The sequence below is a fragment of the Neofelis nebulosa genome, chromosome 15 (assembly GCF_028018385.1).
Source record: "Neofelis nebulosa isolate mNeoNeb1 chromosome 15, mNeoNeb1.pri, whole genome shotgun sequence".
NCBI classification, from domain to species: Eukaryota; Metazoa; Chordata; class Mammalia; order Carnivora; family Felidae; genus Neofelis; species Neofelis nebulosa.
Window position 1 is genome coordinate 69,206,501 of NC_080796.1, and position 21,880 is coordinate 69,228,380.

At 43.9% G+C, this 21,880-nt stretch overlaps 1 protein-coding gene across 6 annotated transcripts in view; it reads right to left on the reverse strand.

The window, feature by feature from the left end:
* The window catches only part of UAP1 (UDP-N-acetylglucosamine pyrophosphorylase 1), a 49,329-nt gene that overhangs the window by 13,147 nt on the left and 14,302 nt on the right, over positions 1-21,880 (reverse strand). For 3 of the 6 annotated variants that reach the window (XM_058701020.1, XM_058701019.1, XM_058701017.1), the window contains exons 3-9: positions 16,838-17,042; positions 14,363-14,538; positions 11,863-12,035; positions 7,146-7,339; positions 6,092-6,232; positions 4,819-5,007; positions 3,663-3,713 (exon numbers count right to left, since the gene is read on the reverse strand). In XM_058701020.1, the coding sequence (XP_058557003.1) occupies positions 3,663-3,713; positions 4,819-5,007; positions 6,092-6,232; positions 7,146-7,339; positions 11,863-12,035; positions 14,363-14,538; positions 16,838-17,042 (1,129 nt within the window). The remainder of the gene's footprint in view (positions 1-3,662; positions 3,714-4,818; positions 5,008-6,091; positions 6,233-7,145; positions 7,340-11,862; positions 12,036-14,362; positions 14,539-16,837; positions 17,043-21,880) is intronic. The other 3 variants (XM_058701021.1, XM_058701022.1, XM_058701023.1) reach the window with 3 other exon arrangements.

Genomic DNA, 21,880 nt, shown 5'->3' on the forward strand with positions numbered 1-21,880 from the left:
CACAGAACCATGTGGGGGCACCTGGGTGGCTCAGTCAGTTGAGCGGACATCCACCTTCAGCTCAGGTCATGATCTCACAGTCCGTGACTTGGGGCCCCACCTTGGGCTCACTGCTGTCAGCCTGTCGGCACAGAGCCTGCTTGGAATCCTCTGTCCCCCCACCCCCTGCCCCTTCCCTACTTGTGACCTCTCAAAAACAAATAAATATTAAAAATAAAGAAACAGAACCATGTAGCTTGAGTTCAAGGTGTTCTAGATCCTTCTCCAGCTTGCCCTGCTGCTTTTCACTCAAACCAGCCAGCTGCACACACTTTGGATTATTCCAAGTCATTCTCAACCATGTCAAATAAAAATCTGGACTATCCAAATTATACCCATCCTCCAAGATTCAGCACAAGCCCCAACCTTCCCTTGACCACTGCATCTCGTAGTGATTGCTCTCATTTATTTATACCAAAAAAAAAAAAAAAAAAAAAAAAAAAAAAAAAAAAAAAAAAAAAAAAAATATATATATATATATATATATATATATATATATATATATGAGAGACATCTGCTAAGTCACTGCCTCCTAAATAATAAAAATTACTTATGTCATACATTTAACACATTAACACACACTGCCTGATGATGTTACTTAACTCTTACGCATCTTGACCTCCCAGTAGGCTTAAGAAAGGACTCTTTTCTCTTGTGAAAACTACTGCAGGAATGAAGGTCTGTGAGCAGGCCTACAAAGGTTTGCTGGCTGAACGAATAAATGAAGTACAGAGGTAGACGGCTGACAGACTAATTTGGAGAAAAGACGAATTTAAAAAATGGGGCACACATCTATCCAGATCTGTGTCAGATTCTATCAAAAGAGCTCAAGAAATCTGGTCCCGACCCTCTGGGGCAGCTTGGAGTCATATTAAACCATATGGGAAAAACAAGGACCCGTCTCACCGATGAGAGGCACACAACAGCCCCATCCCACCAGAACCCATGAGGAATTTGACGTCTGCCACGATCAGAAGGTGGTTTTGGACCCAAGGAACACATAGCTGACCTAAATGTAACTTCTCTTCACGTACCACAAAGAAAAGAAAGCCACTTTGAATAAAGCTGGATGCCCAGAAGGAGGAAAGACAGAAGCTCCCATCACCAAATGCAAAATCGCAGGAGATCGGCAACTTAAACCAGTGACAGTACTGTTCCCCAAGTCTTTGGCCAAGAGTACTTTTGGTAACTAACTGCTCCATAGGGATTAAGATGAAAACTAGAACTAATGTCAACTGGTCAAAACTCAGCACCTTGTTTCCATTCTTTCAGAGTATCTCCCAGCTGTTTCCTTTATACAAAATACCTCCTTGTCACCTCTCACTTACAAGTAATCTTTTTCTACTCACTTGAGGACACCCTTTAGAGAGAAGAATTTCAGCAGGAACAATTTTATTTCTAAGTCCGCGATCTCATTGAGGGCTCAACTTTGATTTCAGTTTAATTATTCTACAAATGGCTAAAAGGACATCATTGGGGAGACACGTACTATATAAGAGAACCCAAACAACAACTAGTGTTTAAAACTTTTTGTATCTCAACGGAGGTAGCTGGCTGCTGATTTCAGCTCTGTCATTAAGAAACTATTTCACTTTTTGAGGTTAAAAGCTGTGGCTCAGGGTGCCTGGGTGGCTCAATCGGTTAAGCCTCTAACTTTGGGACAGGTCATGATCTCTCAGGTCATGAACTCAGCTCATGAGTTCAAGCCCCACGTCAGGCTCTCCACTCTCCGCACAGAGCCTGCTTCAACGCCTCTGTCTCCCTCACTCTCTGCCCCTCTTGTGTGTGTGTGCTCTTTCTCGCTCCCTCAAAAAATATACATTAAAAAAAAAAAAAAAAAAAGGCTGTGGCTCAGTGAGAAAGATATTTTGGGTCAAAAATCTATTTCTTGGGGCGCCTGGGTGGTGCAGTCGGTTAAGTGTCCGACTTCAGCCAGGTCACGATCTCGCGGTCCGTGAGTTCGAGCCCCACGTCGGGCTCTGGGCTGATGGCTCGGAGCCTGGAGCCTGTTTCCGATTCTGTGTCTCCCTCTCTCTCTGCCCCTCCCCCGTTCATGCTCTGTCTCTCTCTCTCTGTCCCAAAAATAATTAAAAAACGTTGAAAAAAAAATTAAAAAAAAAAAAATCTATTTCTTAAATTATAAAAGCACCTTGCTCCTGCAGCGTCTGGGTGGTTCAGCTGGTTAAGCGAGCGACTTCGGCTCAGGTCATGATCTCACAGCTGACAGCTCAGAGCCTGGAGCCTGCTTTGGATTCCGTTGTCTCCCTCTCTCTCTGCCCCTCCCCTGCTTGTCTGTCTCAAAAATAAATAAACGTTTAAAACAAATAAAATAAAATAAAGAAATAAATAAAATAAAAGCACCTTGCTTCCATATTTTAAAAATGATGGATGGGGCAGAAAATAACACAGTGTTCTGCATCTTGGTTCCCAAAGGCATGAAGGGCAACAGTCACCTTTGGTTCCTATAAGAAACTAGCCAGAGCTGTGATCCCACTTCCTTGTCTACGGGCAAGGAGACACCGACACCGACAGGGACCCATCTCCATAGGGAAAAGGTGAGTGACACAGGCAGAAAAAAAAGGAAAAACAATCACAAGGACGAAAAAGATATCACATCCCTGTGGCTACTTCTTTTTTAAAAAAAATTTGTTAATGTTTGTTTATTTTTGAGACAGAGAGAAACAGAGCATGAACGGGGGAGGGTCAGAGAGAGGAAGACACAGAATCTGAGCAGACTCCAAGCTATCAGCACAGAGCCCAATGCGGGGCTCGAACTCACGGACTGTAAGATCATGACCTGAGCTGAAGCCAGACCCTCAACCAACTGAGCCACCCAGGCATTCCCCCCCCCCATCCGTGGCTACTTCTGAGATAACTCTCATCTCCATATCCTCCGCCCTGTACGTTTCCCAAATTATCTTCGATGCTTAAAACTTCTAACTAAATAACTTTTCAGACATAGCAAGAACACCAGACTGCCTCTTTAGCTATAAGGATAATGGCTTTTGCAAACGCTATCAATACCCCGATGAGAGAGGATATGTGTTACTTCTAGATGCAAATTATCTGCCATTCAGACAAAAAGCTTCTTTCTTTGGGCGCAGGATAAGAACTGACTAAAATTAACACACAAAATTAACACACGGAAGGGAGCTGTTAGTATGAGAAAACACTAAAAGAACAGTTTTCTCTATGTTAAGAGCCATCAGACACATTGGAGGCCGCTAGCTTTATACTGAGAGCACATCTCCAATTCAGTGAGACACCTCTTCAGAATGCTCTTCTTATCTAGCTGATGCTGGGGTCTCCACTCGCTCTCCCGGCCTGGAACTTGCCCAAGGCCTTACCCATCACTAGTGGATCTGTCACTACAGACTCAAACGTCCACGTCAGATTCTCTAGTAGAGCATGCTCCCCACTGCCAGCATGCACGGAGACTCTGAGTTAGTGTCATCCCGACAGATACCGGCCACCAAGTAAGCGCAGGACACCCCCACCAAAGCTTCAACCGTCCACCCGCCCCGGACCACCAAAGGGCAGAGCACTAAAGCTACAAACGCCAGTTAGTATGGAGGGAAGCACAGCCCCGTCACCATGCGCTGCGGGCAGGCTGGGATATTTACTTGAGATTGACATCAGTTGTGATGGTCTCTGACTTCCCATTTGTAGCACTGCTATGTGGGAATAAATAAGCATTAATGGGAATGGAAAACAAATCAAACAATAACAATGAAGTGGAAATGCAAAATACACTTGACTGAAAGGCATGTCGATGTATGGTAAATTATAAACTTGGCAAAGGAAATTGGAAGGGGTAAAAAAAAAACTCAACGGCCAGCGACGAAGCATGAAGGACAACTGACGGGCCACAGAGCAAACCTGTTGACGAGACAGAGCCTGAACGTGGCTCCAGGCTGCGACACAGTCCAGCCCCGGCCCTGCTGGTAAAAGCACGCTCACGGACCAGTCAGCTGGCGGATGTTCGAACGTTCCCCAAGGCATTCTAGCGCTTTTGAGCATGCAGCCGGCCATTTTATCCGTTACGAACATAAATTACACGGCAGCCTGTTTTGTACGTAAGTGCACAAATATCAAATGAGTTTGAAGGGGGTAATTCTAGGTGCCAGTGAGGGTTTGATCATAAAATTCAAGAGTTAGCTTAAAAGTGCTTTCTCTTACACTTAAATAGCTAAAAGTGCCTTCTTTTTCTAACTTTTAAATCCCAAAACATTTCTCAAGTTTGAGTATCAGTGAATGCCAGTGCCACCCCCTTCCTTTCCCGGCACCTCCCCCAGTGACCGTGAAGGAGCCGCGGTCGGAGGGGCAGCGGGCCGACATCTCATAGGTCGCATGTGGGTGGCGGGTCTCTGGCGGGAAGTGGCAGGTGGGGAGTCTCACAGATGGCACAAGTAGTGAGGCCACGGGCACGTGAGTGGCAACAACCAGTGCTCTCACTCTGCGGTGCAGTGTGCCCCCGGCGGGCTTTACCCATATGGCATGCCGACAGGATTCCCTCCTGACCGCCCTTCAGCAAGAGTCATACACGGACGTGGTGGACGCGTATCCAAAACGAGAGATTCAGAAGTGATTCCTCTTTAAAGGGAAGAAAAGCTATCACTCTCTTTGTAACGGGCAAAAGCCACCATACGCTGGGAACTGCCCACGTCGATACTATGCTTTTTGAAAAAACATCTAGGAACAGTCAGAGGGAGAGGAGAAAGGCCCGAGGAGACAAAGACCAGGAAGCGTCCACACACACGAGATCAGACACTGACTTACCGAGGAATGGCTGGGAGGCGAGAGCCGTTTTCGTCTATGAAGTGGCCCCCCGCGTTGAGGACCCAGCAGTGATGAAGGGACAGCAGGGCGTGTCGCGCGGTGGTAGGATTGTCCTTCCCGTTCTGACTGTCCGCGTTCTTCAGCGGGGAAAACTCATCTTCACGTAGTACTTCATACACCACAAACTTCCTGGAGTGGAGCCATACAGGAACCACTTTATCACAAAGTTTAAAACTGTAAACACAGCTGTGATCCGTCTACACAGCTAAGCCCTGGTCCTCAACAGCTGGTCTTAACCTGATTCCAGACGAACACTGAAAGATATCCTGCTCGTCCCTAGACTAAAGCTGGAATTCTTTTCTCCAATGCAAAAATGAGAAATTATTTTCACCCCAAACTACAAAACACTTCATCTTAAGTCAGAAAGGTCAGAAATCTTAATGCAAAACCCATGAGTATCTGTTCTGGGGGTGGGAAAGGGGGGAGGCGAAAAAAGATGCCTTAGAAGCCCACAGGGGAAGATGAATCTTATACAGCTAATTCGTCTTCTGCATTTGTACACTGGCCAAATTCAGAGCCACATACCTCAGCCTCGAATGTGATCTCTGATGGAGAGCTATAGAATCTAAAGTCATGTTCTCCGAAACACGTACTTAGAGGTCAGTAAGACAGCCTACGCACAAACTGGGCCAATTCCCTAGCTCAACCTTTCAGTCTCTTAGCCAAAGTAAGTGACAATTTTAACAAAATTTAACAATTTTGCAGGAGAGTCAGACAATGGACTAACGGGTGTAAAGAAAACATACAGGTTGGGGCGCCTGGGTGGCCCAGTCGGCTGAGCGTCCGGCTTCAGCTCAGGTCACGATCTCACGGTTCGCGAGTTCGAGCCCCCGCGTGGGGCTCTGTGCTGACGGCTCGGAGCCTGCAGTCTGTTTCAGATTCTGTGTCTCCCTCTCTCTCTGACCCTCCCCCGCTCGTGCTCTGTCTCTCTCTCTCTCTCTCTCTCTCTCTCTCTCTCTCAAAAATAAATAAACATTAAAATTAAAGAAAAAAAAAAAGAAAGAAAGAAAACATACAGGCAACTCAAATCATACTCCCAGGTTGGCGCTTTGAGAGAATGATAATGAGTCTCGACAGGACACTCACAGCCACAACGCCACCCCTCACATACATGCTCCCGAGTGTTTGCAGAAAACAGCGTCCTGGCCTAACGGAGTGAAAAGCAACATTTCAAGACCTGTAGCTAATCTTACTGGTGCTGCTGAAAACATACTTTGCAAACTGGAAGATGTCAAAGACGAATTTTTCCATCTTTATTCCATTTGGTTTGTCTGGCTTAATTAACTGCCCCTGGGAATCCACGTAGGGAATCTTCTTTTGAGCCACATGGTGCTGCAACTGAGGTTCATAAATACTGAGTAGGGGGGAAAAAAAAAAAAAAAAGACATAATCACTTTCCGAAGTTAAAATGCCAGAAAATCCTATAATCACACTCAGGCACAAATGCACCCACAACCTTGCTAAGACTGTCAAAGTGAAGCGCATCTGGGAAGTTTCGGTTCATGTTTAAATATGAAGTGAACAGATTTCCCTATCCACCTCCTTAGTTTTAAAAGAATCCAGTAACGATCTCCACGTTAAAGAGCACACACCACAGCTCACACCAATGTCTCTCCCAGTTTCCATGTCTTCCAAAAAAGGTTCTGTTCTTTGCCCCAACTTTCCCAACCGAGAGCCCCTGAAGTGTGGAATGGGAAGATGAGGATTGACAGTTGTTATGGACAAATCAACTAACACAGCTACAAAGCGCAGAGTGGGACGGGAGATATTGTGGAACTGGAGTCAATACCCTACAGTAAAGCTCAGGAACTTTTTGAGAAGTAAACCATCATGAATGTCTAAAAGCTATCACGTGAAGCAGACAGTGAGAAGGTCCTTCCCTTAACAGACCGATGGATTAAAGAAGCTTCTGATGTTATGCTTTTATCCCACCACGCTGATTTCCACCCAGGTCTCCGGTTCCTTTCCCTACTGGTTCCTGAATGCTAGTCTGGGAGCCAGCTAAAATTGGGCGGGCAGCCTTTCAACACTAGATGACCTGCGTCCACCAGCAGGAATTCTGAGGCCCTAGACGCAGGGCAGACAGGCTCCTAGAGATGTGCACCCTATCATGTGAAAACAACAACAATGTGAGATAAATTTCCACTTGATGAGGGTGATCTTCAGGGGAGAAGATGAATTCCACAGAATAAGGACTTGGGGTGTCTTCCTCCTTCTCAAGTGACTTAGTTCCTGAGTAATGACAGAAGAATCTATCTTGCTCATACTTGACAACATCTCTCAGAAACGGGACAGTGAAGAAGTGGTTGGCAATGTTCCCCGCATTGAACAGCAGTCGCCCGTCCGAGCTTCGTTTCTGAGCTGTTGCCAGGGAGATCTCACTATATTCCACCACCTGGTAGACTCCGTCCACTCGGCAAACCACTCCCACGGGCTCCGTAGGGTTCGTTTTCTCCACCACCTGCCCCAAGAAAGACAGCAGCAGGAAAAGAAATACGATCAAATGAGATATTGGAGATTTGCCATTTTCAAAAGCCACATCTACAGTTTTGCTTACATTGTCTTTAAGGCATTAAGTCAAAAGGAATCTCTAACTGCAGACCACCACCTACCCATCTTTATATTCTTTGACAGACTACTGTCCAACTGGAAATGAAGTAAATTATCTCCTTCCTGTTTATCACCTAACTAAACCATGGAAGAGAAATGCCGTCACACACACAGAGCCCAGAGGAAATCACATTTGACTGGGAATAATTAAATGAGGAGTCTACTTCCCCGCAAATACCTTATTTTAATTAATTTACCCTTAACGACACTCAACGGTTGAGAATAAATGAAATGATATTTCTCTGGGATTCATTAACACAAACGTAAGGCATTTGGTCTCTCATTTCGTATTGCCTGAATCATTATTTCATTTGAAAATGGTGCTTCTTTTGTTTTCATTCATGAATACGGCATGTTCCTTGTTTTTCCAGGAGTTGGCGAGGAGGTAGGGGGCGTCAAGGCAGGGTCACTGGGATCTGGCTCCAACTTCAATCAGAAAAGCCTTCCCAATACTTATCTGTTTTGCATGTTAGACTTTGTCTGAAGTTGATTCTATGCTTTAAAGAAAGTTTGAAAACCAGTGACTTGATCATCTATCAATGGCTCTAGGCTGGGGGGAGCTGAGAGAAAGGTGTATACCTAAATCACAGGGAAATGTAGAATATGTAATTTAAGAAGAAAAAACAAAACCCTCACAAGTGATTCTGATACCCCACCACCCTAATCCAACACATCACTGACCTAAATGAAATGTTCAGAAGAAAATTACGTTAAGCACTGTGTGAGATACGCTAAAATAAAATCAAGATTCAGATGAGATGAATACCCGACAGAAGATTCAAACAACGGGAAGGTTTTAAAGATGCTGCTGTCTGCCCTGTTCAACTAGCAATCCAGCATGCTTTGGAGTAGTTTGAAAAATCTGTCCCCAAACTAAAAAGTCTATCCTAAGCATACACGAAATCCACATCAATAAAGTTAAAACTTTTCCTCCGCAATTGATTTCTTAAAATAAACCCGGCCAGCAGCAGTCTCCTCCAGACAACCAAAGCCACCATTGAGGACTTCGTTTACACAGCAATTACGGCGACAGGCACAGAGTCTAGCTCGGTGAGGCAGGGCTACCGGGCACGGAAGTCCGCTGTGTGGTTTCACTGTTTGCCACCCTGAAAGGAGCACACTGTTCAATTTTCTACCAAGGAAGTGGATTACACTGGGGGGAAACATACAACAAAATGATTTCCCTCAATCACAGGCCTATGTGCAATTCTAATCTATCAACCCCTCACCCTCACCACCTCCACAGCTGGGGGTCTCACTAGACACAGAATTTGGAATACAGTCCTCTCGCTCCCATTTAAACCTACACACACACACACTAGATTTTCCAGTCGCCTCTGTGTGCCCCTACTCCGACCAGCCATAGAGAACAAACCTGAGCACATTCACACTTTACGGTTCCCAAGCGTTAATCTGTCAGTGAAAGATGTGCTTCTATGACAACTCTTGACCCTCCAAATATTACAAAAGTCTAGATTACAGAAGAATGCATTTGCAAACTGCGTAAACGGAAGGTCAGTTTCCATTACACAGAAAGTTATACAGCACAAAATTAAGAAGTTTGCTTGACTTTCTCCAAGGGAAATCCTGAAAAGCTGAGTTTGAAGTACCACTCCAAGCTCCAAGTTCAAGCTCAAAGCTCAAGCAACTGCTCTACAGAGTGACGACCTCCAGTTAACAATGGTTCCTGCCCGGTTAGCGCTGGGCTTCTGCAAACCACCGCTCTAAGTCTTTTCTCAAGGTTCTCACTCCATGAAAAATACTGAATTCCTGAATTCACAAAGACGGGAGACTTTTAAAGAAGTAATGAAAAGAGTTCCACTACCACACTATGAATAACTCCCTAATTCAGATGTTCGTAAAAATATATCTCGACATCTTAGTTTTCAATTAAAACAAAAAGGGTGGGAGGGCAGATTACATAAAGGCTTTCTGCCATTTCTAAAAGTTTTTAACATACACCCAGTCTTACTGCAATTTGACAACGGAGTAGTCCATCTGACTACGTAGTCACTCACTGAGTGACTTCTGCATTATGTTCCAGACACAGAACTAAGCAGGAGGACTCAGAGTCCTGGAGAACCCACAGGTGGTGGTGAAGAGGGACAGGTTACACCTGTATCTCTGTGTGACCAGTATACTCACAAATAGTAGTACATCTAATTTCAAGGTTTTTAAGCTGTCGGCAAAAACGTAATCACTCCTAAGAGTTTGGTTTCATAATGTGATAGCATACTACAACTAGGAGTTGGGGAATGTGAATTCTAATCCTGTTTCTGTGAATGGGGATGAATGACCTTGAGCCTGGAGCTCACTTAGAACTGGGCCTCAGAGTGCTCGTTTCTGAGATCAAAGGGGCTGATGAGATGATCTCTGAGGTTCTTTCCAGGTTCACCACTCGGATCGGATCGTATAGAATTTAAATTGACCTGAAGCCCAGAGCAGCAAAATTAAAGTTTCTGTTTTAGAAGGAAGAGTGACACCAAGCGGAGCAAAGTCAGAAATACAGTCTAGTTTTTATTTTTTATTTTTTTTTTAAGGCTCAGCTACTTCAAATGCCCTGTTTCTATTATAATTTAATAACCATTTACAATACAGTGCAGATACTCATACAGTATTAAAACAGAGAGAGGTCTTAAATAACAGAACCAACTTTCTATTTTCAGAGTCTAGAAGAGTCTTACTGGGGTCTACCAGTGTAATTTCTCTAAACCCGCACTGGTAAATTTAAAACTTCAGCTTTTATGGCTTTGCATTAGATTTACAGATTAATTTTAAGAGAAATGACATCTTTATAATAGAAAATATCTCAAACCAAGGCTACGATATGCTTTTTATGGCATGCTTTTTAAATCCAAATATTTCAAATTTATATCTAGTCTAATCTGTTTGTGTCAGAAGCCTGTATTATATAGCTTTTGCTTTTGGCAGAAAGGTCTTCCCTTCATGTCAGTATTTTTTTCTTCTAACATTTTTATGGATTTTTTTTTATACTTAACTTTGTAATCCATTTGAAACTGATTTTGGTATGAGCTTTGAGGATGAGATTTTACTTTATTTTCAGCCAGTTATCTCATTCATTTCCCCCACCGATCTGAAATGCCATGTGTTTACATACAGCATTCTTACGTGTACATGGATTGATTTCTGACTGCTCTACTCTGTTCCATCAACCTGTCATTCTACTCTGGTTTCAGGACTCCCTTTTTTTTATGTACAACCCATTTTAATACCTGGTAGACTGTCTCCAACCCTCCTCCCTCCTTCTCACCTTCTCTCAGCATTTTCCTGGCCATATTTACATGTTTTTTCTAAAGTTTACGGTCATTTTGTTAAGTGTCCCCCAAACAGTCTCACTGGGACTTTGACCAAAATTGTGTTATACTTTAATTTGGTGAGAACTGATACTTTTACAGATTTCCAGAAAGCAAGTATTGGTATTAATATTTTTAAATCTTTCGCAGTGTTTTCATGTTCTCTATTTTTTCCTAGAAACACGACACGTTTTGTTCACTGCCACATAGGCATGCCTCCTATATCATCATCTGTGCAACTAAAACAATGTTGAAAAGAAAATGGCAAGACCAGTCTTGTCACATGGTGATACAGACCTCTCCGCTTTTTCCCCACCCACCCCGTCTATCTTAGTATTAGTGTGTTATGTTGATGGCTGTCAAGCAGTTAACAATCTCCTTCATTGCCCTTCTCTGCACATTTCCATCTTAATCATAAGATTACCACGAGGTAGCTTGTCAAATGCCTTGCTGAAATCTACATCTGCTATTCCCACCATACTTCCCTTCCTCCTACTCCAGCAACTTTGTCACTGGAAGAAAGTAGGTTAATCTGATCAAATACAACTTGATATTTTTTTAACTTTTTTTAATGTTTATTTCTGAGAGAGAGAGAGAGAGAGAGAGAGAGAGAGAGAAGGTGCAAGTAGGGGAGGGGCAGAGAGAGAAGGAGACAAAGAATCAGAAGCAGGCTCCAGGCTCTGAGCTGGCAGCACAGAGCCCAACACGGGGCTCGAACCCACGAAGCGTAAGATCATGACCTGAGCCGAAGTTGGACACTTAACCGACTGAGCCACCCAGGCGCCCCAAACACAGCTTGATATTAACGAATCCATCCCGGGCCTAGTGATGATCATTCACTTTCCCAGTACTTAACAAATCATCCACACACAAGCACAGAACATTATTTCTAGAATCAAAAGCTGCCAATTTAAGAGAAAAAGCAGGTGGGGGATAATTTAGTTACTGGAGAGAGAGAAAATATTCCAATCACCCTAATAATTCTAGTTTGAGTCCTGGAATATACACCCTGACAGAGCAAATCCACCTGGAGCCTCGCTACGGTTGGGGAAGGTGTTACCTTTGCACCACAATCTGCTCCTTTCTGGATGCAGAAGCCAATGAACCGGGGGTCTGCCACTTTCACCAGGATGTTGTCAACACAGTAGACGTGAATGCTCCAAATGCCTCTCTGTTCCATGTCCTCCACGATATTCTGGGCTGCAAGTGCCCGATAAAGACCACCATTCCCATCTGGGAAATAAAAGAGCCCATTAGTAGCACACCAAAACCCATTCAGAAGGTACCGCCAAACTGTTACCTGGGCTAATGCTGTCAAACTGGGGTGAAGAGCTCTGAAAAGCAGTTTTACATCACAGTGTCAAGAAAAGTATCCGTAAGGAAGAATGGGGGTGTCAAAATATTAGACTACATGACTGTGAAAGTAATTTAGCAGAACTGAGAGGGTAACATTAATGCAGGGCCAGGCAACCCAAAGACCATACGTCTCTTTTTAACTCAGCCCTTTTAACCATTTAGCCCATAATACATTGGGAAATAGAAAATTATTTATCAGGTAATGATTATTTCATAACATTTCAAGCGTTGCCAATATTCGTACGATTCAAGTTAGCTCTGTGTTTACAGCGCCATCACTGACAATTTCCCCCATCTCAAAAATAAAAATACATGAGCATATTATACCAAATAACTCCTTAGGAAACCAGGTTAATATGAAGGTCAGATTTAAAATAAATATAGGTAGGGGCGCCTGGATGGCGCAGTCGGTTAAGCGTCCGACTTCAGCCAGGTCACGATCTCGCGGTCCGTGAGTTCGAGCCCCGCGTCAGGCTCTGGGCTGACGGCTCGGAGCCTGGAGCCTGTTTCCGATTCTGTGTCTCCCTCTCTCTCTGCCCCTCCCCCGTTCATGCTCTGTCTCTCTCTGTCCCAAAAATAAAAAAAAAATAAAAAAAATAAAAAGTTGAAAAAAATAAAATAAATATAGGTCAAAGCCTCTTCTTTCACATCTATTTTTAGTGCTGCTTTAATGTACTTCTTCCATCAACACTTGCAGCCTCAGCTTGAAAAACTGGACAAATGTGGGGCACCCGGGGGGTTCAGTCGGTTAAGCGTCCGACTTCGGCTCAGGTCACGATCTCGTGGTTTGTGGGTTCGAGCCCCGCGTCAGGCTCTGTGCTGACCGCTCAGAGCCCGGAGCCTGCTCTGGATTCTATGTCTCCCTCTCTCTCTGCCCCTCCCCTGCTCTTTCTCTCTCTCTCTCAAAAATAAATAAACATTAAAAAAAATTTTTTTTTAATTGGACTTTTTTAATTGGACAACTTTTAATTGGACTTAAAAATAAAGTGTTCCGCGGGGCGCCTGGGTGGCGCAGTCGGTTAAGCGTCCGACTTCAGCCAGGTCACGATCTCGCGGTCCGTGAGTTCGAGCCCCGCGTCAGGTTCTGGGCTGATGGCTCGGAGCCTGGAGCCTGTTTCCGATTCTGTGTCTCCCTCTCTCTCTGCCCCTCCCCCGTTCATGCTCTGTCTCTCTCTGTCCCAAAAATAAATAAAAAACATTAAAAAAAAAATAAAATAAAATAAAGTGTTCCATAATTAAGAAGGAAAGAAAGCATTAAGATGACACAAAAGCCTATAGCTGGAGACTACCACCATTAACACTATTATTTGTCCCCTTTCAGCCTTTCCTCCAAGCAAAGATTCACATAGATATGAATCTGTCCACACGGTTATTTTTCTAGTGGGGATCACAGTCAGGGTCGCTGCATGTGTCTACACTGGCAGCGTGCCGACGGGTCTAGGATCCTCTAGCAGGCTGCAGCGGGCACACGCCACCTGCAGGCGCTCAGAGCGGTGGCCCAGCCATACTGGGCGCACAGCGTCACGCTTCCCATCGAAAGTTAACCTGAAACTACTTCTCTGTGTCATTTAGGCCTTCACAGTTGTTTTAGGACAGTTTGAGAACCATTACTATCGATAAACTACATTTTAACCTCTTATTTATGAAACGGTAAACGGTTCCCAATCTTTCACTACGAGAAGTAATGTAGCCATGAACCCTGCTGATGTAAAACACTGGGTAAAGACACCGAGTACCCCACACGCTGCCCAAGTTGCTCTCGCGGGCAGACATTCACACTGTGAAAGTGTACCATGTCACCCGCTGGTATTTTCAGTTTTTTTAAATCATTACCAAATGGGGACACAATTTTAAATATGAATTAAACATTGATTTTTTAAATCCAAGTCACTGGGGTGCCTGGGTGGCTCAGTCGGTTAAGCATCCGACTTCAGCTCAGGTCATGATTTCATGGTCCATGGGTTCGAGCCCCACATCAGGCTCTGTGCTGACAGCATGGAGCCTGGAGCCTGGAACCTGCTTCGGATTCTGTGTCTCCCTCTCTCTCTGCCCTCCCCCACTCAGGCTCACATGTGCGCACACTCTCTCTCTCTCAAAAATGAATACACATTTTAAAAAGTTTTTTAAAAAAAGGAAGAAAACCAAATGGAAGGACTTATGTTACTACCATTTCCAGTCACCCTTAAGTAAGCATGCTTACAAACCTGGAGCCATAGAAACCTTGTTCTTGTCTTCCAAAATAATCTTCCCATCAAAACTCATAGCAGGGAGCATTCCCTGCTGAAAAAAGATTACATTCTCTTTTTTTAAACCAAAGTACTTGTGCTTTGTGAAGAATTCCTTTGTAGATTCCATTGTTCTGCCACTGGTCATTATATACCTTGCAAGAGAAAAGTAGACCTTCTAAGCCATAGGGTCATGTGAATCAGGGCACAATTCAATCTTGTCTATTTTCTAAGCTAAAAAAAAAAAAAAAAAAAAAAAAATCACTGAGCACACTGTCTCCTTGTTCTGACCTCCATCCTCTTCCTGGATAAGGGAGCATTAGCGGCTACCCATGGGGAATTTCTTCCAGTAATTTCATCAACCTTTACATGTAAAATACGTCTATGTGACAATACTACACGTACCTCCTGCAACAGAGAGCCTGTAACTGGCTTAAAAAAACATTTTAGAACTCTGTGAAAGGTGTATTCTAAATTTAAAACTCCTATTGTAAATAAATAGGGAGAAAAGGGTAAATGTAATACAGTATAATGATCTCTCATGGTTCTTTTTACTAAAGTTTTGAAATGTAATCTGGGCTCTGCTCACCCTCCATTTAAAATCATAAAAGTGTAAATATACTCTCTGTTTTCACAAAAATCCAACCCCCGCTAGTATGGCAAAGGAGGAAAAAACCCTATCTAAAACCACAGTTAGTGACTATAGTAGCTCCTGCCCTTACTAGAATGTAAACCACATACATATAAGGAGGGATTTTTGTCCGTTTTGGTTGCTGATCTATCCCCAGTACCTAGAAGGAGGTATGCAGTATCTGTTGAATGAATAAAGAAAATGGTATAATTTCCCACCATACTAGGTATCTGTCTACTTAACAAATTATCCTGGGTATTTTGAACTCTGACTACAAAGAGGTGGCTAAATCACTCTGCAGCAGAAAAGCACAGAGATCCTGAGCTGTGAGGAAGAAGAGGGAAGAAAATCCAACATGATGGCGGGAACCAGGGCCTTAAACAGAATACCGGCCACTCAGAACACAGACGTCCCGCAAAACCCCCCGAAGGAATCAAGATGAAATAAACAGTTTATGGCCAATACTCATGTTGAGAAGAGCTAGCAAAGCTGGGAAATTTACCAACAGCCTATTTTTAAAGGCATCACAGAGCTACAGAAGCAACATGGATGGGAACTAAAATTCCAGACAGTGAGAATCTTTCCAAGAGGGGCTAAGGATACGCAGCTGCTGCCTTTTCCTGCGGGTATTTGCCGACTTGGGATACAGGCTAGTGGTAGGAACTCCAGCTTGGACCAGGCGGAAGGAGAGAGAAACCAACAGAGCTTTGGTTGGGTCACATGGGGCTAAACTAACAAGATCAGGGACTTGAGGGATCTCAAACACACAGCTGGTTTCCCCCTCAAAATGCATTTCCAAAGCTGCTCTGGGAAAGAGATTTAAGAGCCAAATCAAAAACTTTTACAAAGCAGAGCAGAATTTCCCATAGTCTCTTGGTGCTCAGGACACTGACACTGGCCAGGGTGAGCCCTAGAGCACAGCATGCCAGCAGACCCTGGGGATCCAGCATGGCCCCCAGCAGAGAAATCAGTGGGGCTTTCAGCTGGTGTGTGTGGGAAGGGTGGGCTGTGGGGAGAGCGAGATAGCCTGGTACTTAAGGATAGGGGTTTCTAGACTGTGAGAACTCCTAGAGTGCCCAGAGCAGCGACTAAAAATAGACTCGTATCACATCATCATGAAATTTCAGATGCCATAGATAAGAAGAGACCTTAGATGCTGGCCGGGGGGTGTGTGCAGGGAGAGACCGGGAAACAGAATGGCAATGGACCTGTCAACAACAATGATGGAAACAACAGAGCAAGACCTTCAAATTTCAGAGGGAAACAGATTTTCAATTAGAAATTTATACGTAGCGGGCACCTGGGTGGCTCAGTCATTTAAGCACCTGACTTTGGGTCAGGTCATGATCTTACAGTTCGTGGGTTCGAGCCCTGCGTCGGGCTCTGTGCTGCCAGCTCAGAGCCTGGAGCCTGCTTCCGATTCTGTGTCTCCCTCTCTCTCTGCCCCTCCCTTGCTCGTGCTCGCTCTCTCTCGCTCTCTCTCACACACACAAAATAAATTTAAAAAATTTCTTTAAAGAAATTTATAGTCAAACTACCAATCAGTATCAAGTTTCTTTTTCTACACTGAGAAAACCCAATGAGTCCCCAGAGGTACTCAGGTAGGGATGTAAAAGTCGGAGGCGAATATATGCTGTGCATTAAGGCTACAGTGATCATCTATCTAGTTATACTACAGATTACTTTTAGACAGTAAATTACAGCTCCTGGGAAAACCATTAGTAACAGGAAACATGTCTGCTTATGAATAAAGTCTACATGTATTTTGAATATCATAGACCGATATATGTTCACACACTCTCCCTTAATGAGGCATATCTTACCATGGAATGATACATTTGCTGCCATGGTATTTTTCAGCTAACTGTTGAAGCTTCAGGATACGCTCCGCCTGAATCTGAAAAAGCGTCTTGTGAGACGGCAAACCAACATCATACATCCCCTTGGGATATGCAACACCAAGTCTCGTCCCCTGCCCGCCAGCTAGAAGGAGAACTGCCACTTTGTTCTGAGAAATCTGGAAAAGTCCTAGAAAAGAAAACACTTGTATCACAAAACCTCCATAATTCAGCATTTAGGATTACTCATATAAAAAGTAGCAGCAAAGAATCACCCTATTTGCCTAAGGCAAAAAGAACAAGAAATAATCATCAATAACTATAGCTATCTTATTAATGAAAACATTTTTACTATTAAAAAATTGTATAACTCGGGGGGCACCTGGGTGGCTCAGATCATGATCTCACAGTTCATGAGTTCGAGCTCCGCGTTGGGCTCTGTGCTGACAGCTCAGAGCCTGGAGCCTGCGTCGGATTCCGTGTCTCCCTCTTCTCTGCCCCTCCCCCACTCACACTCTGTCGCTCTCAAAAATAAATATACATCAAAAAAAATTTTTTTTTTAATTATAGAACTCACCAGACACCAAATAATGAATAATATGCTTTAATGAGTTAAAAACTTTTTTTCCAGTAACATCACAAGGCAAAGCCCAACAGAAGGTCTTACAAGTACCTGACCGCTTATTAGATGTGGCAAGTCAAGAAAAAGGATAAAAGAAGATACCCAGGCTTCAGGATAAATGATGATGGTACTAAATTACCTCCAGCCCTATAAATCGATCAGTAATAAACAATTAACTCATCAATGAGCATGCAAACTTACCAGACACGCCAACCTCCAGTAAATGTACAGAAAAGAAACCCGCAGGAAAGCAAGGCAGTATGGTGGTCAAGAAGGCAGGACACCTGGGATTGCAACCTAACTCAACTGAAAAAGCTTAGAGGATCTGGCTGCAAAAAGGCAGCAGGAGACTCTGGGGGGTGATGGAAATGTTCTATATCTTGACTGGGGTGGAGGTTACATGAGTGTATAAATACGGCAAAAGCTCCTACAACTTGTGCATTTGATTGTATGTAATCATTCATTAACAGAATGGATTAAGATGCACCCGTGTTGGGGGATTTTTAAGGGCCATCTACACCAGCTCACAAGAATGTGAAACTCAGAGTCTTTCTGTTGATGATTTAGTTCTGTTGCCTGCAAGCCTGTCGGTCTTCATCAGCTGAATACTCAGCAGTAGGTAAGAACCAAACATAACGCCTGGATAAAAATATTATTCTCTGAATTAAAGTAATTCAAGATGGATTTAAGATCCAAATGCAAACACGTAAAACTGTAAATGTTACTAACCACAGAGGCTCTCGGTTTGAATTTAAAACAAAAAAACCAAAAACAAAATCTTGCCCTCTGTGTGGTTTCTAAGAGCCATCTCATTATGCGAAGCCCGGACCAGGTCAGCATCACAAGGCAAAGGAGCTTATGGGGAGAGGCAACACAGAAGCTGGGTCTCTGGGAAGCGAGAAAAGCCGGAAAATGCCAGATGAGATAAAGCAACGGTTGATGGGTTTCGTTCTTGTTTTCTGAATCTCACACTTGCCTTAAAATCCTCAGACCTGTGCACGAAGCTCGTCACTACCCAGAACTGCACACCGGCCCAGAGAAAGCAGTGGTAGCCAGCATCCATTATTATTATTTTTATATCCCTAGTGACACAGGTTTGTCTGATTCACCAACTTTGTCTTTACGCTTTTGATGTATTAATGAGGCCTTCCGAAAGCTAATATGCTAGTATTTCAAGAACGTCAAGAAATATTCTAAACAAATCCATTGTAAAATCCAAACTTTCCCCAGTCCTAATTCTACAACCTATCTTCAGTAGGAAATACATATAACCCAAGGATAGGATACAGCAACTATCCAGCTATCAAAAAACGTGAAAGGACATTGGATATCCCCACAATTTTCACTTCTGATGTGAAGCTAACCTCAGCTACCTGAGACCTAATTTTCTCTCTTGCTTCCTTGCCCAGAGGCAGAACTGTCTTTTTTTTTTTTTTTAAATGTTTACTTTTGAGAGAGACGGAGACAGAGCACAAACAGGGGAGGGGCAGAGAGAGAGGGAGACACAGAATCTGAAGCAGGCTCCAAGCTGTCAGCACAGAGCCAGATGCGGGGCTCCAACTCACGAACCTGGAGATCGTGACCTGAACCAAAGTCAGTCGGAGGGGCCGACTAAGCCACCCAGGCGCCCCCAGAACTGTCTTTTTATACTCTCCATGGCATTTCATTGTACCCTATCAGAGTCTGTTAATAAGATCTGGAGTAACATGAGACCCTAACTAGTAACCGTAATCGAAGAGGTAGGTCTTATTTCCCCCACGTCAGAGATAACAGGCTCAGAAAAATTAAAGGTCTTGCCCAAGGTCACAACACTAGAAAAGCTGAATAAGGCTTGGAACCTCACCCCAGGCCTATTCGCCACGCACTACACTGCCCCCAGCCTCTCTCTTCACACCCAAACACTGAACAGATAAATACATTACAGCGCCGTAATTTTTAGGGTGTAAACTTCCCTTCCTATCTCTTTCTCGCCCTTTCTTCTCTTTTCCACTGAATTCATGAGAAGTGCTACTTTTTTTTTTAATCTCTCTTACCTACCACCCCACAAGGAAAAGCCGCAGGGTCAAGCCCACATTCTCCAAAATTTGCCAAACACTGACCTCTCTAACAGCATCCCACATCTGTGTCCCCCTAAAGCAAGCACCACAGCCCCCAATGTAACAAAGACTGAGATGAAGTGAAGCATTCCGAAGGGAGCAGGGACAACACAAGGCAGGTTTGAAAACGGTTTTACATTTGGTTATTCCCTGAGCTATCAAAGAAACCACGGTTTCCAGGGAAGAAATTTAATTCTGCTGTCACTGACCCAAAAAGCATTATTTTAATGAAATACAGGGCCATAATCCCTTACACCTAATTCCGTGGGTCAGATTTGCTGACTCTTGACTTCAGCTCAGATCATGATCCCACGTTTCAAGGGTTTGAGCCCCGCATCAGGCTCTGCACTGGAGCCTGCTTGGGATTCTCTTTCTCTCCCTCTCTCTCTGACACATGTGTGCATGCTCTCTCTCTCAAAAAAAAAATAAACTTTATTAATAAAAAAAAAAAAAAAAAGATCTGCTTCAGAAGGCAGAACTTTTCAAACTGTAGAAAATGAAATATAGTACATACACAACATTCTATGTTACCTCCAGCAAATCTGAGACTGGACCCTGTAATCCCATTAAGTGGGATAAATAAAGTTCATCAATAGTTTTGTGTCTGTTCGGGGCGCCTGGGTGGCTCAGTCAGTTAAGCGTCCGACTTTGGCTCAAGTCATGATTTCACGGTTCGTGGGTTCAAGCTCTGCATCGGGCTCTGTGCTGACAGCTCAGAGCCCAGGGCCTGCTTCAGATTCTGTGTCTCCATTTCTCTCTGCCCCACCCCTGCTCACACTCTGTCTCTGTCTCTCAAAAATAAATGTTGAAAAAAAAAGTTTCATGTCTGTTCAAGTTTGGTTTTGCTGCAAACCAGGCTTTGCACCATTTCAGAACTGCAGATAAGTAACTTTGGTCTGTCGGAACCCTCACATACCTCCAAAGGTGTCAGAATCAGAAATATTTCTAAACATCTTCAAAAAAAGTCCCAGATAAATATTGTGGACACAGAGGCCTTTGTTCTCTTTGTCGTATTTATTTTCTTCATGGAGCACATGTGTTTTAAGTTGTTTCACTGTTAATGTGGCTCTAGTCCTCCTTTCTGATGTCTTTCTTTTATCTTCGGTCCCAAGGTCAATTATCTCCCTCAGCCACCTTGCCCATGAATGGTAAGAGACTGCTCCCAGAGCCAGCCCCAAGTCCCAGCCTCATGTCCCAGCTCAGGTCACCTGAAGACCACCCAACACCAACCAGTGCTTTCCACAGGCTCTAACCAGTTATCACAGTATCACGGTCTACACTTTTCTCTTCCCTGGATGAGTTCCCTAAAGCACTGCTTCATTCCAGTTCTCCAAAGTTTTCAGTTTTACAGCTCTCTACCCAGCAGCTCACAGTGGCCTCCTTCTTTATTCAAATACATGCTTCCTAAGCCCCAGCCTGCCATACTTTCTTCAATCTTTTTCCCGTCTGCGGACCTGATTACCCATCCCATCACTGTGACCGAATAGCAGCACTGAGATTATGCCCGTGGGGTGTACGACTGTGGGCGGATCCATGTTCAAGTCTCATCTCCGTGGGACCACAGCTATTCCAATGAGTTACAACACAATCCACACGTATTTACAATAAACAGGTTTCTGCCTTAACCTCTTCCTGCTTATGCATCTCACTGATGAGCAGAGAAAAACGTGAGGACAGAAAGAAGCCCGTAGACCAGCTGCATTTTAAGAACCAAACGCAGCTACAGATGCTGAGAGCAGTATCAGATCGTGCGTTCGCTGGCTGAAGCCCTCCTCCACCTCAGCTGCGTCACTGCAATAAAAGTGCAATGTTTAAAAAGTGTGTATGGGGCGCCTGGGTGGCTCAGTCAGTTAAGCATCCAACTTCGGCTCGGGGCATGATCTCGTGGTTCGTGAGTTCGAGCCCCGCATCAGGCTCCGTGCTGACAGCTCAGAGCCTGGAGCCTGCTTCCGATTCTGTGTCTCCTCATCTCTCTGCCCCTCCCCTGCTCATGCTCTGTCTCTCACTCTCAATAATAAATAAACGTTAAAAAAAATTTTTTTAAGTGTGTAACACATAAATTAGTATCTGTCTTACAATGACAGATAAAATACTGCTTGAAATTAAGCAGGCCAATAAAATTAGGTAAGCTGTTTAGTTACGTGGCAAGAATACTTGATTTCCAACTGTTTTTGTCACAGCATAAATTTTACGTGGGCACCGGGGCACCTATCGGAAAAATGTTAATTATTAATGTACTTAACCCATGTGACAATTAGGAAATTATGAGCTTCTATCCCCAAACTTCTTCTGCAGAAATATAGAAAAAAA